Raw genomic sequence first — 18,663 nt, 5'->3', positions numbered from 1 at the left:
AAATTTCAACAAAAAGGTCTGATTATTTGAATAAAATATATAATGAAGAAAAAGTAAAAAAAAAAAAAATCGTCTTTCACAAACAACGCTTTAATCTATTTTAAACATTTGATTCTAGATCAATCTCTTCGATCGAATTTATTATTTAAAATAATTCTGCATACATGTTTAAAAAATCTATGTTCCGATATATTATGAAATTTATCGAGCTTTAACCAAAACTTAAGGCCTAGTTTACCTAGAGAGTACGTTTACTCGGATTGTAATTTCAAAGGAAATGTCTGATCATTTGAATAAAATATATAACAAAGAAAAAGTAAAAAAATTCTTTTTCACAAACAACGCTTTAATCTATTCAGTTAAATATTGACTTTCATCTCTTCAATCGATTCAATTTATTATTTTAAAGTAATTCCATGTACATGTTTAAAAAAATTTATGTTCCAGTATATTATAAAGTTTATCGAGCTTAACTAAGCTTAAGGACTAGTTTACCTAGAGAATGCGTTCACTCGCTTTGAAATTTCAAACGAAAGGCCTGATTATTTGAATAAAATATATAACGAAGAAAAAGTTAATAAAAAAAAAATCATAAACAGGGAATCAAGTATTATCTTCCATCCAAATAATTGATCCATAAAAGCATAAAACTCTACGAGTAAAGGAAAAAAAAAACAAAGAAAGCTAGCTGTGTTTTTGCCCTGCAGGTAATGGTGAGGCAATAAGATGTCTTTTTAATTTTCCTTAGATATCTAAAAATCAAGTTTTAACTTTGAGAAATTAACAATAAATTTTGTTAATGGACGATTGCCCTTAAAATAATAGATTGATGGATATTTATTACAAGCATTTTTCGATTTACCTATAGGATTGAATTAGTCACCCTCATAATTAGTCGGTTGAAGACCTAGTGCCTAAGGCTGTAAATAAATCGAATGTTTATGAACAAACTTGGTGTTTGACTTAGTAAAAACTTGTTTATATTCGTTCAATATACATGATCAATTAAATGAACAAGTTTGAACAATTCATTTAAATAAACAAACAAGCTTAAATATATGTGTTTAGTTTGTTTATGTTTATTCAATATATATAAGATTAATTAAATGTACAAATTTGAATAGCTCGTTTAAATAAATGAACAATCTTGAACATATATGTATTCGATGTAAGTGCAATCAACTCAGGTTTGATTGGGTACAAATCATGGTTTTGATGTGTGTGACAAAGAGTTTAAGTTAGGTCTCATATATGTTTGATATGTGTTTGAGTCGTACAAGACTTGGTGAACCACATATGAGAAACTTGGTGCAGCCAGACATCTGAGGGACCGCCAGGCTTGGAGCAATAGAGTGGAGCCGAGGGAAGCAAACTTCAAAGTAACGTGAAGGATGCCACGAAGAAGAGTCGTGGGCTCAAGTGTATCTGTGGAACAAAGACTGAGGAAGAGGGCTTCGAGGGTAACACTGGAAAGGATGAGAGACCAATTGACGGAGGCAAAATCGGAAGAGCACAGAAGGTTTTGTGCCCGACAGCTATGAAGGTCAATCGACTTGTAGAGAGCTGTTGACAGAATCCCAAATTTTGTAAAGTACCGTTGGATATGTTCAGCGGTAGCATCAGTTGATTGATGGTGTTTCCAATCGACTGGTGTCAGGAAATGAGTTGACTTGGGAACAACTATTTCCACTTTATTTAAAGGAAGCTTGGGGCATGAAGAAGATCACTGATTGTTGTTGTATACTCCTAAGTATTTGCCCTCAAACTTCTAAGTCTAATACTCTTCTTCCTAAACCTCATTCTCAATCTTTACCGAAAAGGAGTACGCATTAGTCGGAGATTGTCGGAGACTAATTCACCAACGGATTGAGGGATCGTTCACCTCAAGGACAAGTCGTGGAATCTAACTTTATCTCTGAACCACGTTAAACAACCTAGTTAGAGTTTGTTGTCTTATCTTGTTTTTATTTTCATTATTCCACTACGTACTAACAAATTATAGGAAGCCCCTTTTGACCAGACCACAATCTCTAACATTCAACTTGTCAACCTTCAATAATAATGTTCATTAATAAAACTTTTATTAACTTGTTAAATAAATAAAGAAACTTCTAAAATGAACAAATAAATTTATATTATAGAACATAATAATTAATCAAACAAGCTTAAAATATAAAATTTCCAAACAATCAAAAATATAATAATTAATCAAATAAACTTAATATGTAAAAGTTTCAAACAATAAAAAAAAATTGAATTGAAAGCTCAATAACATCTAAACGAATTAAGCTTAAGCCAAACTTAACCTCATAAAAAAGAAATCAAACTAAGCTTGAATAATCATTTCAATAACTTAGTTCATTTTAGGTTCTGATTTGGCTCGATTACCTTATTAAATAAGCTTGAACACCACAAACCTTGATTCGGCTTGGCTTGTTTACATCCCTACTAGTGCCAACTTAAAAAGAAATTAGAGCACTCTCCAAATATAATTAGGCTTAGAAAAGGATGGTATATTATGTGTAGCATAATGTCATTTACCTAGGGTTGTAAACGAGCCGAACTGAGATCAAATCAGCCTAGGCTCAAGAACGAGTTCGCTCAAGCATGTAGAGTTGAGCCCAAGCTTGATATTTAATTATGAGTTTGAGCTCAATTTTTTTAAATAAATAAATTAATATATTATATATTATAAAAAATATATATTATTACTGACTTATTTAACTCGCCGAGCTACTGAGCCTATAATAATTAAGCTCAAGTTCAACTCTATTTCTAATCAAACCGGCTTAAACTCGATCAACTTCGAGCTCAAGTCAAATTTTGACCGAGTCACTCACGAGCGGTTTACAAACAGCTTGGCTCATTTGTATCCCTACATTTACCTATCCATTCTATTACAACATGTCTAACAATAAATTTACGACAAGAAAGATGCCCTCGGATATACAGTGTTGGGCTAGATAGGAAAATGTAGTAGATGATCAGGCAAGGCAGCCTTGCGGCATCTTGCAAGGCAACCTTAAGTGGCGTCCTCTGCATTGACATACAAATAAGCAAGAAATTATGTTTTTTTTTCTCCCTCGTCTTCTCCTCTCCTCCCATGTAAATCAAATTGAGCATGTTGATAAATCTTAATAAAGCCGAGGTAAATACCTCCCTTTTATACTAGTCACTATTCCAAATGCTAATAACCACCCGTGATTTACATTCTTCGTATTGACTCTAGGATAGATTGACAGAGGTACTGGGGACGAACGTATTTACCTTTTGTCATCAGATTGAGCATGTTGATTATAGTAACATACTCAAAAGAACAAACACTGAGTGTTGATCAACATTACATGATGGAATCATCCTTGATTGCGATTAAAAATGGCTAACTGAACTCGAAATTCATGTGTTACAAATAAATAGCATTGGATAAATCTCAAAAGAAAAAATAAATATTACATGAGGCCACACAAGCGTGGCCTGGAGCAGAACTGCTTACCATTAGCCTTAACAAGCGCCATGACACCGGCAGTCAAGCTGGCCCAGAACACCGATGAAGCCAAAGGGTTTGTGCTGCGTCCTACAGCTGAATACACACAAGTTAAAATAAGGCAGGATCTGAGAAGCCAAATAAAAATGATTCAAGAAAAATCCAAGTTTGGACCACTTATTTGAAGTCTCAGTAAGGATATATCATATTCCTCATTTTACCAACTAGTTATTTCATCAAATAACTGACGATACTGAAATCCATAGAAAGTAATATCATCTTTGATAATTGATATATTCTTTTGTATGGAAGGTTAGACACTCAATGAGACATTTTGTACCTGTTAAAAATAACTAGATAATTGATATATATATATATATATATATATATATATATATATATATATAGAGGATTGATATGCTGCACGCCTGCACAGTGCACGACTGTGCGCGCGCAGCATATCAATCGGCGTTTTTAAATTTTTTTTATTAGTTTTTAAATTAAAAAATAATTAAAAATTTTCATATTTCCTTATATAAATTTCTAATACATTAATATATCCCCTTAACATATTACAATACTCAATAAATACTTAAATTAATTTTATTTTAATGTTTTTTTTAAATCAAACACTATAACCTAATTGGAAAGCCTAAACCCTATAGGTAAAATCTAAAAAAAAAAATAACTTTAATACTACAACCAAAGCCTGAACCCTAGAAATAAAATCATAAAGAAATTTTTTAATTATTTTTTAATTTAAAAACTAATAAAAAAAATTAAAAAACGCCGATTGATATGCTGCGCGCGCACAGTCGCGCACTGTGCAGGCGCGCAGCATATCAATCCTATATATATATATATATATATATATATATCAATTATCTAGTTATTTTTAACAGGTACAAAATGCCTCGTTGAGTGTCTAACCTTCCATACAAAAGAATATATCAATTATCTAGTTATTTTTAATAGGTACAAAATACCTCATTGAGTGTCTAACCTTCCATACAAAAGGTCACTGTACTAGGACAAAATATCCTCCCCCAATGATTTACCTATCTTTATCTTGCCGTGGGCTGACAATATTGGACTACTTAGGGTGAGCGATATCACCTTTTACTCTAATTATCTAATTATTTGATGACTAAAAAGGATAGTTCCGTATAGCAAGTGGGAGGGGATAGATAGGGGCCCAAAGAATTTTTAATTAACAAGGACCAAATCTGAATATTTGCTCCAAATGAAAAAGTATGAGACCTTGATGTAGTGTGAAGCTTGTCATCGTCAGACCACCCATGATGAGAGCTGAGGCTACAGGAAGATACTGCATATCGATAAATCATAAAGCAAGCTTGAGCTATAAACAGAAAGGCATTAAACCAAAGAAACTAAATAGTTTGTTTTTTTTTAAAAAACAAATGTTACTTGAAGTTCTCGAACTCTTGTCATTTTACTTCTAGTCACTAACATTGCTACTTCACTTTGACGAAACAATGACATGGCAAACACAACATGACATCGTTTCAACAGCGTTAACAATCCACCAAGTAATCATTCCGTTGTAAAACAATGATATTAGTAGTTAAGGGATAAAATGACAAAAGTTTGTAAAATGTGGGGAATGTCTTGATGATCTTAAGTGAAGGGAAATTAAAAAAACGAAGGTAAAATAAAATTTCATCAAGAATGAAACAATTAAAACTAATATAATGGCTTACTGGTAGAGAGTCAATCCCATTGACCTGAAATCGGCCGGAACCACTTCTGCTAAGAGTATAATGACCACTAATGAGATCCAATGCATCCTGTGAAGAACCATCATAAAAGTCATATCAAAGAATCTTATTAGATATTAATAAGGACCAACCCAAAGTTTACTCCTGTTTTCAAGAACTTCTTGAAGTTTTAAAATAGTCAAAAATCTGAACTGAAGTTGTAAACTTTTCAGATTCACCCCCTAACCGTTCACACTATTAATTCCTCTGACAGAATACTGATGTAGCGGGTATGGCACGTGTGCCACATCACTTTCTGTCATGTAACAGGGGTATTTTGAAAATCTGGACGGCATTTTGAAAGAAACTAAACTTTAGAAGGGAAATGAAAAATGATTACTGAAGGAGATAAATTGTAGAGAATTTCCTCATGATTTTCCTTTTTTTTTAGGCTTAGAATGAAAAGATTAAAATATTAAAGATGTATATTTAATGCAAAAAATGCACTAGTACTTGAAAAAAGTGCAATAATTACTCTTTAGGTCAAGTGATCACGTACTTGTCGAATCCCATCATGAAAATTATTCAAATAATATCTAGTGAGCGCACTTATTCCATCCTTTATCATTCCACCTAAAGTCTGCCTCCCGTATCTGTATGTATGAAACCAGAAGATGAGATATAGGGATTTGCAATGCATCAGATAGATGGAAAATATGATAAATGGAAATTGTAAACTCATGAACTTACCGTACTAGATCACCTTTTAGGGCATGTGTACCAGTGTATCCCAAGCTTATCTCATCACCATGTTCAGCCCATACTAGCAAAAGTGATGATATAAGAAAATCACTTTCTTGGAAGTAGAACAGAAAAGTAGATATGCAGAGTGTATTTTAGAATGATTCCTTACAGATCCTAAACATTTCATAGATGTCAGTGTGTGTAGATATACATTCACTTGCTGAAAATGCTCCCAGTTGCTGCAGCTGTAAGTTCAATGATTTTTGTGCCAGATAACTCTGCAATGAGGAATGGGATTATAAGGATTTTATTTTAAAAAATAAAATAAAAGGATGATGGAAAAGAACTTTCCCAGTTCCCACCATCTTAGACTTGAAGGCTATGACAAAGAAAGAAACTTCACTATGAACAGATCGGCCACAACTGATCATCGTCATTATCTAATCGTGTCTGTCTTATCATCAGCTACATGATTTTCCCCCTCTATTGAGTTACAATTAAGGTTAAGATTCAAATTCAAGGGTTTAAGCACATTTAGATGTTGAGTATCTAGGACTGCTGCAACCAACTCTCAACCTTCTTCATCCAGAATTCAAACCAACATCCATGGTTTTGCATCAACCATAGGGAGATGCCAAATGAAATTAGCTAAGAGACAATAGCACCCACACTCTTTAGTTACTTGTATTATGGTGTAAATTACAATACTTTTTTATGTTTTAACCACAAGTGAGCCTAAGGAAAAAAAAAATATCAAAACCATTAGGAAGGGAAATCAATGCACTGGACAAGAATAGCAGGATCAAAGGCATGACCTACTGCAAAGATGCTAATGTATCAAAGACCATGGTGGTGGTCACAACTCAAAATTAACTCGGGTTTTGGAACAAAATAAGAAACTTGAAACTAGAATTTCACTTGCAAACCTGAGTAACATTTGTGCGATCCAGGCAATCTATGCAATTAGACCTGATGACTCCCTTCTGCTCCAGAAGTATTTGTCCATCAATTTTCATCAGAAAATATCTGCTCAGCTGGCACAATGATGCAGTAAGAAGAATTATTTGCAATAATAGCATTTGACATTCAGGAAGATGAATAAAAAACTATATTGGCAATGAAATTACATTAAAAAAATGATTATTTGTTCAATTACCCTTGGCTTTCTACTTGATCTTTGATTTGATTGTAAAGAAGTTGTAAGTTATCAAAATTTCCTTTGGCACATGCATGATGGAAATCAAAAGGTACATATCTGCAAAAAGAGGAAAAAGAAATGGATGAGAAACTCTGAGACAGGAGGCCCATTAAACATCTAATAGTAACTTTCATAACTATTAAGTCATAGACTACCACACTTCAGCCAAGAAATGTAATAAAAATTGAATTTAGATATAGACTAAAAAAGTCAATACAACATGAACTTTCAGACTTCATCTTATTTGATGCTTCTGAATTCAAATGGATCATATCTATCCTTTGAAAATATTGGACATTTGTCTCCAATTGGGTGCACAGATCCCCTATTTAACTCCTAGAAAGTAACCTAATAGATTATGTTTTTCACATGACAAACAAGAAACAGTGTCAAATTTGCTCATTGGTTTTTTTTCATAACTATGGTTCTTTATACTATCAGTATAATCCTTTCAACTGCATAAATGTGAAAATGGATCAGTCTAACAAATTGAGAAAGTTCATTCTGCTATCCATCCATTTTATAGTTTTTTTTTGTTTGGTTACCCTTAAGCTCATGGCTTTTCAATCAAATTTGCAACATTTATCAACGCCCATAAGTGATTCTTACGAAACGTCATTTTTCTGTGAATACACAGTACATTGGCAACCATCCCCAATAATGACATAAACCATTGTTTGATCAGTGTCAACTGTCAACGAGGATGTCGCTTAAAACTCATTATACATTGACATTATTAACCAAAAGAAATGTAGTCAATACCTAATATTAATGGAAGATCAACAATAAGTTTTACTGATTAAATCATTAGTCATGGACACTATTAACCAAAATTTTAGCCAAATACCTAACATATGGAAGATTTTGTATTGCAGCCGAAAATGCTTCACTAAGCTGACCTTCTTCACCTTCCTTCAAAATCAAGTAAAATTAGAGGGATAAACCAAACAATAAGAAAACACCATTTACAATTTTAATTGGAAAATTTTCCCCAAGTAAACAAATCAATTGCTTAACTGAATTTATATTGCAACCTTATTCAGATAGGAGAGTCCAGTTTTCTCTAACATCAAGTGCATATAGCCAAGAAGAGTAAAGATAAAGTATACAATATAAAGAAGGAAAAAAAATAACTTAGGAATTTTGAGGGCCATTCTACCCTGCAAAAGTGAACTCCTATCGAATTCAACATAATGTTATATGTTGATTAACAAACCCTGATTAACCATGCTAGTTCAACATGTTCATCAACTACAAAGTTAGAACATGAAAATGTCTCTGCAAGAGATTCACATTTCCAGAAACTCTTAATAAACAATAGCAAGAGCATCTGACATCTTCAAATTGGATGAAGATATAATGGAGATTAACAGCAACATGCAAATTCAAACATAAGCTGAGAAAAAGATCAAGAATTTTAACCAATCTGATGGCATTGTGAAAAATATCAACATATTCATCTATGAAATGTTTTTCATGAACCCAGATCTAACTCAGGTCAATGAAAGTTTCCACCTTATTCACCATTGCTATTTTACTATTTATGTTGTGTTGTGTCTTGAATTTCCTCTTGACCTGTTCACAAATATCTCTTGCAATTTTTTACAATTAAGACTACATTAGACCAAAACTTAAGTTGCACCATATCTCAAACTGTATATTATTAAGTGATGAAGCCCTCCTAATTTCTTTCAGTGGCTTTCATCTGTGATAGGGAGATTTGAAAAGTGAGTGGAGAAGAAGGGTGGCAGAAGACGAACAGTGGCAACCCTTTGTGCTGGTGGATCAGAATAGTGGAGGGCAGATGGAAGGGAAGAAAGAAGTGATGAAGATGCAGCAGAATGAGAGGAAAGTGATCCAAATGAAGTTGACCTCTAACTCTGCTTCATGTATCACTAAGACTGAGCGCCTCAGTCATTGATCTCACAGAGTATGTGTCTCAATCGGTTACCACATACAATAGAACAAAATAAATGTCAAAATGGGAAATATTGTATTCTTGATTAATAAGAATAAAATAATGAGAAAGGCTCTCTTCTATAGGCCTTATAATAGCCTGGTCACATAAGACAAGCAAAGTTAAACTAGGTTATAAACCTGAAGTTTAGGGTCATAAACATGCCCTTTTGATATTATTTTATTCTACTCCTACCAATATCTATTTGTGATTAATTAGTATTTGTTATGACTGAACACTCTAAATCTCTAATATAGTATCCTATTCTTGATAAATTGAATTACCAAGCACACTTGTCCCTTCGATGGTGCTTACAGTTATCTAACTGAATTAAGTGGTGTTTATTCACAGCAAAAAGATTGAACTGCCATATCTTGAAAGCACAGAACTGTTTGCCATTGAGTTCTTCACAATCATATAAAACCACATCATCAAAGTACCAGAGCCACAATATATCAAGTCATCCACATCATAACCGTCAGCCCACCCTCAATCACCAGCGCAAGACTAACAGAGGATCACAAGTGGACAGTGTTAACATATATAATTCATAGAAATAAGAATAAATTATAATTTAATTAGGGAAGTTTATCCAAACAACCCCCTTGTAATTAATTTTACCAAAACACATCAAAATAAGGATTTTTTTTTATCCAAAGCACATCTCATGTTTTTTTCTTCTTGTTTTACCTTTCAATTTTTTAAATCCCTCCAAGACTTATTCTCACCACCCACAAGCTGATTTGTTTATAGCATGATTTAATTAAAATCAGCATGCCTGCTACTGATTGGCACATAATGGTCTGCTAGCTGACTTGGAAATTAACTTGCAGCATGAAATCACTCAAAAGCAGTGTATTTGAGTGTCTTTGCACCAAAAACGGTCATTTGGAGTCTCTCACATCCACTGGTATATAAATATAGATGAACACCCATGCAAGTTGAGTTGCTAATTGGAATAGAATGGTTCACAAGCTTATTTCAACTTGCGACATGATTTTAACTCAAAATTGGCCTGTTTGAATCAGTTTGGTTTGCTATTGGAATGTGTTTTGATAAAAATCATAGTGTCCCAGTAAAATGTTTGTTTAATTAAAAATCCATACAACAAAAAATGGGTGATGTATTAGATAAAAAATGCAAACCAGAACTCACTTTATCAGTTAAGTCAACAGCTATTGTCTCCCCATATCTTTGTACAAGATCATGAAAATGACGCTCTACAACCTTCGGCTACAAGAAACTGATTTTAGTTTCAAAGAAGGCCATTCTTTGAGAAGGAGAAAAATCAATAACAATATATGCATAACCAGGAAAGCATCAGCGCAACCTTCATACCGTTTCATCATGGTTAATTATATTGAGTTGTGGTTTGTAGCTTAAGTCTACTATTTGCTCCCATAGAAGTGGAATGGAACCCCGAATCTAATAGCCAGATAATAAGACGTGAATGAAAAAAGAAAAGTTAGGAAAGCCCAATGCAACATTTGAAGTAAAGACTTTAGAACACTTACATGGGTATCTGAACTTAGAGCATAATTGAGTCATTAAGATAAAAAAAGTAAACTCTAGATGCAAATGAAATTTACCACCAAAAAAAAATGCATGAAAGACCACATAGAGTCCCTGTTTACCAAACAATAAAGCTATTAAATAAGCCACACTAATCTAAGGAGTTGCTTCTCTCTCATGTGGAATTTGATTAAAAGAAATTGTTTCTTCATTGGATGAAATCATTTCAGTTAAACTCATCATCTAAAGTATTGATCTTTCTTACATGACAGATAGGAGCCAATGCATGAATAGATCACCTGTAAAAATGAAGCCCTAAACCCTTCGAACTCTAGAATTTGTTCAGTCTCAATAAAATTAGCAGCTGCACCTTCCAAATTTGCTCCTCTCCTCCACATCCTAGTTCCTGCTTCCATAATGAGAATACATACAATATTACATAAAACATTGCCTGAGGTCTGAGGAGATAAATTACATGTTTATGTCAACCAAATCTTCAAAAAAAAAAAAATCCTTTCGAGAAAACCAGACAAATGAGAATACCAATATACACGCCAGTGGTGTGTTTTCATCTTACCTAGACGACGGTTGCACCTTCTTGAGATCAATAAAACTCTGGCAGGTGAATCTTTAAAGGTCAACTGTACTGACTTAAAGCCTGACTCAATGTTAAGAGAACTCATCAACTATCTTGAAATACTGACAAAAAATAGCTTTCTTGACTTATACATAACTAAAAGAAGTTTATATAATTGCAAAAAAAAATAATAATAAAATAAAAAGCTTAATGACATTTAGCATTGAAGTAGAAGAATGGAGTAAAAACGGCAAGATAGTATCATGTTGACAAAATGACTATGAACACTTTCATTAACAAAATGCGCTACAAATTTAAGGATACTTCCTTGTATCACAGGAATGGTAAAAACATCAAGCTGCAAAAGAACAGATGTACATAAGTACTATAGATAGCATACATGGTTAATCCAAAGAACTTCAAATAAAACATTTGCAACCTTATTCTCAATAAGCTCCTCCATCAAATTACGATTCCATAAAAAGCGTGGATCAGCCTGAAAAAGAAACACAAAAATGGTTTCACTATCAAAAGAACCAAGACTAAAATTGCTGGAGAAGAAATAGAACATTAAGACTTTATATATATTCTCATTACAATTACATGATTAAAAGTTATTCGGAGCAGACTTCTAAGAGAATGTGAAGAAATATATATACTTTTACAGGAAAATATCTGGTGATAAGCAATTTCTGTTCAGAACCTCAATTGTGATTGTGATTCGATGGGAAATTTATTTATCCCATCTGAAGACAGTTTTTATATAACTGACTTTTTTCTTTGATCAAAGGGCTACACTTCTGTTGGCTTATATATCAGCAATTAACAATGTCATATAAGCAAAAAGGAAAACATTATGTATTTTTATCAAAGAACAATTTAGACAAAGATAGCATACAAGTGTAACTGTTTTGGAAATACAATTTAGACAGGATACAAAGATGGAATAAAATTCAGAAATGTAGAAAAAATACAAAAAAGGATGATATTAGACCTGTTTCCATAGAGATTTGTGTATCCTTTCTTGAGTCAACTTGGAAGCCCTCTGCAAGCTATAATACCAGTCATTAGTCATGCTAACCACAGTAAAATCTAAGTGTGATTCACTATATGGTCACAGTTCGATTACCAACTAAGAAAATCCATTATATGAAAATTCTTAACTGATGTAATGTTATTAAGGCTCAGAACAAACTTCAAGCAAGCAACATGGTCAGTACTTACTTCAGTGTCAAATCTGCTTCATATGAATAATATAAGCCAGGAGTTGATTCTATGATTCTGAGAAGAGACATAAAGTAAGCCTCATCTTTTCTCTGGACGAAAGCAAGAACATATTAAGATAAATGAATAATAAATCTGCAATCCTTTGTCTACGAATTAGATAAAAGAAGATTAACAGAGATATAATAATGTCTAGAATGGAGCATATAGATCATACTTCTTGAGAAGTTGAATGCTTTAAAGCCTTGTTGCAGAGTAAAACTCTCATTGATGTCACATTGAACACAGGGAAACCAAGATAACTTCCAACTTCTTTCCGGGAAGTAATAAGAAGCACATATGTTCCTGGATCAAAATCATACAGCTCAAGAGAAAAGGAAGGATAAGGAAAAGAAGTTAGAAAAAGAAGGAAATATGAGACAATCATATATCTCCAGCACTTAAATCTAAATTCCTACTGGTGACTGTTTGTGGGATTCCTATCCAAGTATTCAAGTATCCTCTTAATGCACAGACCTAAAAAGTATAGGAAGTTTGAAGAAAAGCTTCATTGATTCTATTAATGAAATTTAGAGTTAAGCAGCGTTCTAAATGCGGTTGAGGTGGCCACCTAGGCGGAAGACAGGCATCAACCGCACCGCCTTTGCCTAAGGCGGTGCTTTAGGCGGTAACTCACCTCCTTCCGCCTCTGTCACGCCTAGAACCACTGCCGTTTTCCCACCACGACATGTCCGAACACATCACGTGGGCCTCGCTATGAGTCCGGACGCATCATGTGAACTTGGAAGTGTCGCCCGAGACAGATGACGGGCCCGGTGACGCGTCAGACTCGTCACCTAGTTGAAACATAGTTTGCAGGTAGATTGTAAGTTAGGGTTTAATTAAACAACGGTAGGTTAATAATTTTAATCAACTCCTATCTATAATTGAGATAACTTAAATAAACTTAATTAAAGTTTAATAACATTACCTCATTAATTTTAATATATATATATATATATATATATATATATATATATATATATATATTAAAAAAACATATTTTTTATTTTTAAATATTTAGATTAAAATTTAAAATTTTAATTAATATATTTTATTAAAAGTAAATATTATAAAGAATAATGATTATTTATAATATTATGTATAAAAAATAGTAAAATAAATTCAACTACCTAGGCATCGCCTAGGTGACCGAGGCTGTAGTCAATCACTAGCCGCTCGCCACCACCTATCGCCATTTACAACACTAGAGTTAAGTGTGTTAGAATATATGATTTTGGTCTCTCATAGGGTATTGTGTTATTAGATGTTATTTAAGTGCCTTATATGCACATGTTATAGTTTGCATCAACACAATACAACTCTATCCCTCGCAAGTTGGTAGCAGAGAACCTCACCTTACTTTACACTCCTTTCATCCCTCTCCCCCTTGTGAATATCTCTCACCCATCTACCTTCTGTTCTCAATTACCCTGCTCCTGTTTTTTCTTATGATCCACATAACATTCAAACCTCTCCCTCACATGCTACCTTGTTGTTGAGGTAACAGATTTTTGTATGTGCTGAACATCTACATTGACATCTCCTCCTTTGCTACGGGAGCCTGTGTGTCCAGACATGACAAAGCTCCTCCTTCCCTCTTCCTTTGCAGCAACCTCCCCTCCTCTCTCTTGTACACAGAGTTGCCGCAGGCCCATCACCTCTAGAAAAAGTCACAGAGCAGCTGATCCCAGTATTGCCTCCATCCACCAAGATGCAGCCCTCACCTTCACACCTTTGAAGTTGTCGATCTTGTCTACCTACCCATCCCTCTTCCCTGACTGGAGTTCTCAAGTAGAAGACCCTAAGGAAGTGGAGAAGTGGGAGAAGATATCCTTCAGCCAACATTAGGTTGTAATCTCTTGGAACCAGAGAAATAAGTAGTGCTGTAGGAGATAGCAAGTAGAAAACTATGGCAGAGACATATGCAAATAATCACGTGACCCTTCCAAAAAAAAAAAAAAAACAGGGAATCTATTTAATTCTTGATCTGCCAATGGAAAATAACCCCAAATCAATAATCCAATTACTGGAAGTTTTGCTGCTAACTTTTATCAAAATAGCCACGATAGCTAGTCCAGTTCCTCCCTCCCAGCATCTCTTTTGAACATGAAACAAGATGGGATCAAGGACATAAGCATGAAAATCATAATCATCAGAATTATGTCAAAACATTTTCATAACTTATTCAGAATCTATAATTTAACTAATAAAAACACATATATTAAACCTTGAATATCTGTGAGTGAAACTACATCATTCAACGTGGTAAACCAAAACCGTGAAGCAATATTAGCTTGGATATTGCATAGTTAACTTAACAAAAACTAAATGTACCTGCAAGCAACCTTATAATTCCAACCACTCCAAAAATTGTAGAGACTTTTGAAGAAGCCACAGAACTAAAATTTTCTGCATTGCAAATGTGGAATTAGCATAAAGTGAATGTTGAAAAACTAATATACATCTCATATATGAAAGGGATCATCTTTTAGAAATTAAATAAAAATATCAACTTAATCGATGTAAAAAAATTAGAACATTCAAGAACCTTAGGATATGGTTAGGTTTAAAAGCCATAGAATCAGATATGATTTTATCCACATAGAAGAAGTTTACCAAATTTGGCTTCTTTCCTTCCTGATTTAATTTACTCATCCCATTTTCCCCGAGTAGCAAATAATTATTTACAGTTATTCATCTCATTTTCCATCCTCCAAGTAAGCATAGTTAGAAAATTCTCTCTTTTCCTACGCCTCATTTTCCTTTCCCTCTTGTCCTTTCCTTCATATTTTCCGACCTGCCAAATCCCAACTAATTACAGCCCAAGCTATTGCAACACATGAAATGGAGGTGTATGCACAATCATATTATAAGCTTCCATTAGAATTATTTTTCTTTTGTGGGCATAGAATGTGCCAAGCAGACAGAAACAGTTGTTTTGACTAGACATTCTATAAGGAGTAAAATTACATCCCGTGTTTCATGCCTCACAACTAAAGAAAAATTGGCGAAAATAAAGTTATTTAAACTGAGCTTCCAGATACCAACTGGAGAGCTAAAGAGAAACTGTAAGCTATCTAGCAAAGTGTTCTGCTATGAGTGGAAAACAAACTCAAGTTGAAATTCTAAAGCAGTGAACTAGCTTATCATAGGAGGATGATACAATCAAGATATATCGCAAATTGATTTTGCTGGCCAACATTTTAGCAAGTTCGATTAGGGAAGAAGAATAGAAGGAATCTTAATAAGTAAAGTAACTATCCATCTAATTTTCTCCTACTTCAGCTTATTTGTTTGTTATTGTGAACCTCTAGTTTAAGAGTAGTGTGCTAATCTCCATTTAGCTCCTTTTTTTCCTTATTTGAGAAGTGATAAATCTGTGTAAGCCTATGACTAAATGATGAAGAAAGCATCCTCTGTTCTAAGCTAATCTACAGTCAATTTCCCTCAAAGAGATCACATTTTCCTCTTATTTCTGGTGTCATATGCCTTAAAGTTTGAGAGTTTCCATCACAATTTTGTCCATATTGCATTATTACAAAGAAATTCACCTTATAATGATATTAAGATGTAAAATTCAACCGTCGAGAAAATGATTATGAGCAACCAAACTAGAATCCAAACAAGAAGAAAAAAAGCAACCAAAAAAGAAAGGTAGGGTGCAAACAAAGTTGTTCAAACTTGGTTATTAAAAATTTTATCGAACTCGAGCTGAGTTTGAAGTTTTTATCTAGCTCAACTACCATCATTATTCGATAGGAAGGTAATAACCCTCATCCCAGGGGCTCTCCAAGACTGCCCCACGCACATTGGAAGAGAGGTAAATCAGTGGGGCCATTTATGTGAGGAGGGCATATACACTAGTGAGGCATTCCTGTGCTCGCCAGGATTCGACCCCTGCCTATTGGCGGCAACTCACCACGCAGGTGCCAACTCTGCTCACCCGTCAAGGCTCAACTACCAGCATTATTGTACTTATGAACTGTTGATCTTATACATGAACCTTATATTATTTTTTTACTTTTAACAGATTATGACAATTTAAGATTGTAAACATTTATAAATTACTATAAAAAAATTATGTATTTGAAAAAAAATTAAAAATATTTATAATTAAATTTTATACAAGTTAATAAAAAAAATATGAACATGAATAATAAGTTTTTATCAAACCATAATCTGAGCTTATTCAAAAACGCCAGGAACATTTACAACCCTAAAGGATGGGTTGAAGTACAGAATGAAAGAGAAAGGGAGCCCAGGAGAAGTTGATCCGACTAGTTGAAGAGGAACTCAACTTGGCCATTAGTGAGAAGGCATGATCTGTGGCATCCGGGTTGAGAGACTAGATGATGCACCTGTCAAGGAACTAGTGGAGAAGAAGACATTGTTGGTTTTGAGCTAATACGGAGGTCGATTCCCTTCCATGAGCTCACATTTCCTCTTAGTTCTAGAGTTCACATACGATTTATCAACTTCCGGGGAACTCGTGGAGAAGGAAATTTTTTTTCCAGATTTTAAGCTAATCTAGAGACCGATTCCCCACGAAAATATCACATTTAACTCTATTGCCCGTAACCTATGCCTTAGTACGTACTATCACGATTCTTTATTGCACTAATAAATAAAAATTCACCTCAAAACGGAATTAAGATCCAAAATCCAGTAATCGAGAATACGATCACAAGCACCAAAAGCTAGTATCCTAGATTCCTTGTAGGAAGAAAAATGCATAATAAAGGAGGAAGAAAGGACAGGAGAAGTGAGATCAGACTAACCGACAAGGGGCTCGACCTGCCCGTCCAAGCGTCCAATAGAGAAGGCGTGATCTGGGGTATCCGGGTCGGCGGACAGGATCACGTACCTTTCAGGGAACTCGTGCAGGCGAAGCTCCCGACAGCAGATGGCCCGCGACGATCTTCCTCCTCCTCCTCCTCCGCCACCATGGGAGCTCGGCCATGTTCTCTCCTCGCCCTCCACCTCCGCCATCCTTGTCTCCTTGACCAAACAAGAGTAGGAGATCTCTCCGAACGGCAGATGGTTTTGACAACGGTGACGAAGCTCGGCCCACCGGGAACAAAACGAACAACAAGAACTCCATAAAAGTAAATAGGCCTTCACCTAGAACGGCCTAAGCCCAAATTGCTTCGATTTAAATGATGTGGGCGGTTCATCCGTTCGATCTAACTCTAAACACTTGTCATCATCTCAGAGTACAGATCTGCTCCTTCAATTATCGCTGTCTCTGCCTATGCTTTGCTTATTCGGAGCCACGGGTGTAGAAGGAATTCTCCTGAAAATATAACCCATGGGAAAGGAAATTAAAAGACGAAGAATAAAAGTAAACGGGGAGAAGAGGAACGGAAAGACGAAGAATAAAAGTAAACTAGGTGAAGGGAAGGAAAGGTAAGCACCGACGCTTTGACGGTGAGGTTGCGATTGATTGTGGTTAAATCAGTTAATTAGATTAATTTGATATTAATTTTATATAAATTTTTAATTATTTTTAAAATAAATTTAATTAATTTGATGTTAATCGAAATAATTGATTCAGTTAATTTGATTTTAATAAAATTTTGATTTAATTTGAATAATCAATAATAAATGTCCAAAACTCCAAATGAGAGGGAAGGATGGCTGGAAGTCCTCAGTCGGACGAGCAAATTTGATGAAGGGATCTATTTAAATTGCGTCCTTCAATATTATTTTAAGTAGGTAAAATGTCTTAAATCAACATATTTGTAATTCATCTTTTATATGATCCTCGCCTGCAAGTAAAGGAGAGCATATGTTCCCTTACAAAGGGTGGGCAAGGAATCTCATCCAACGACTGAAATTTTTCAACAGGAAGATAGGACGGCAGATAGAAATGCACGATACGTTGGCGTAGTGTGGATTATTTAAGTGAGAAATATTCACTTTGCTCCCTAACTTTTTTTATTTATCTTTAATATATTCTGAAAACTACAATTGCCACACCATATCACTTTCCGTTTGATTTAACTTGTCTGTATCATCGTGTAGTGCAATTTCCAAGGTTGGAAGAGCATTTTTGTTGCATAAATCTTTAACGGCAATTTACCAAAAAGGACACACTTGAAAATCTGAATTTATCAAAAAATGTATACTACTTTGGTATTTACCAAAGAGCACACTTTTTTAAAAGTATTTCCTATTTTACCCTCCTGATAATTTGACTTTTTTTAT

The 18,663-nt window shown here is 34.3% G+C and overlaps 1 protein-coding gene across 4 annotated transcripts; it reads right to left on the bottom strand.

The window, feature by feature from the left end:
* Positions 1-3,268: 3,268 nt before the first annotated feature.
* Positions 3,269-17,502, bottom strand: LOC121997444 (phosphoinositide phosphatase SAC8-like). Of its 4 annotated transcripts, none has more exons than XM_042551852.1 (20): positions 17,235-17,501; positions 14,791-14,865; positions 12,632-12,759; positions 12,415-12,506; positions 12,185-12,242; positions 11,630-11,686; positions 11,515-11,548; positions 11,191-11,271; positions 10,913-11,019; positions 10,440-10,526; positions 10,257-10,334; positions 7,992-8,056; positions 7,103-7,201; positions 6,873-6,972; positions 6,116-6,224; positions 5,953-6,025; positions 5,762-5,855; positions 5,230-5,292; positions 4,745-4,811; positions 3,269-3,580 (listed from the first exon to the last, which is right to left on the bottom strand). In XM_042551852.1, the coding sequence occupies exons 1-20, from the start codon at positions 17,443-17,445 to the stop codon at positions 3,450-3,452; spliced, it is 1,809 nt and encodes a 602-aa protein (XP_042407786.1). In that variant the 5' UTR covers positions 17,446-17,501; the 3' UTR covers positions 3,269-3,449. The 4 variants fall into 4 exon arrangements, with proteins under 4 accessions (XP_042407786.1, XP_042407785.1, XP_042407784.1 ...); XM_042551851.1 differs by having other exon boundaries at positions 5,206-5,292; positions 10,257-10,328; positions 17,235-17,499; XM_042551850.1 differs by having other exon boundaries at positions 5,206-5,292; positions 17,235-17,498.
* Positions 17,503-18,663: the final 1,161 nt, after the last annotated feature.

The sequence above is a fragment of the Zingiber officinale genome, chromosome 6A, assembly GCF_018446385.1.
Source record: "Zingiber officinale cultivar Zhangliang chromosome 6A, Zo_v1.1, whole genome shotgun sequence".
NCBI classification, from domain to species: domain Eukaryota; kingdom Viridiplantae; phylum Streptophyta; class Magnoliopsida; order Zingiberales; family Zingiberaceae; genus Zingiber; species Zingiber officinale.
This window is presented reverse-complemented; position numbering and strand designations above follow the sequence as displayed.

Excerpts from the sequence above, each read along its gene's own strand:
- LOC121997444 (XM_042551850.1), bottom strand. The coding sequence starts at position 17,445 with ATGGCGGAGGTGGAGGGCGAGGAGAGAACATGGCCGAGCTCCCATGGT. Across the intron at positions 11,549-11,629 it reads AGGAGCTTATTGAGAATAAG|CTTGATGTTTTTACCATTCC; the intron begins GTTGCAAATGTT and ends GTTCTTTTGCAG. Across the intron at positions 8,057-10,256 it reads CTGTTGACTTAACTGATAAA|GAAGGTGAAGAAGGTCAGCT; the intron begins GTGAGTTCTGGT and ends TTGATTTTGAAG.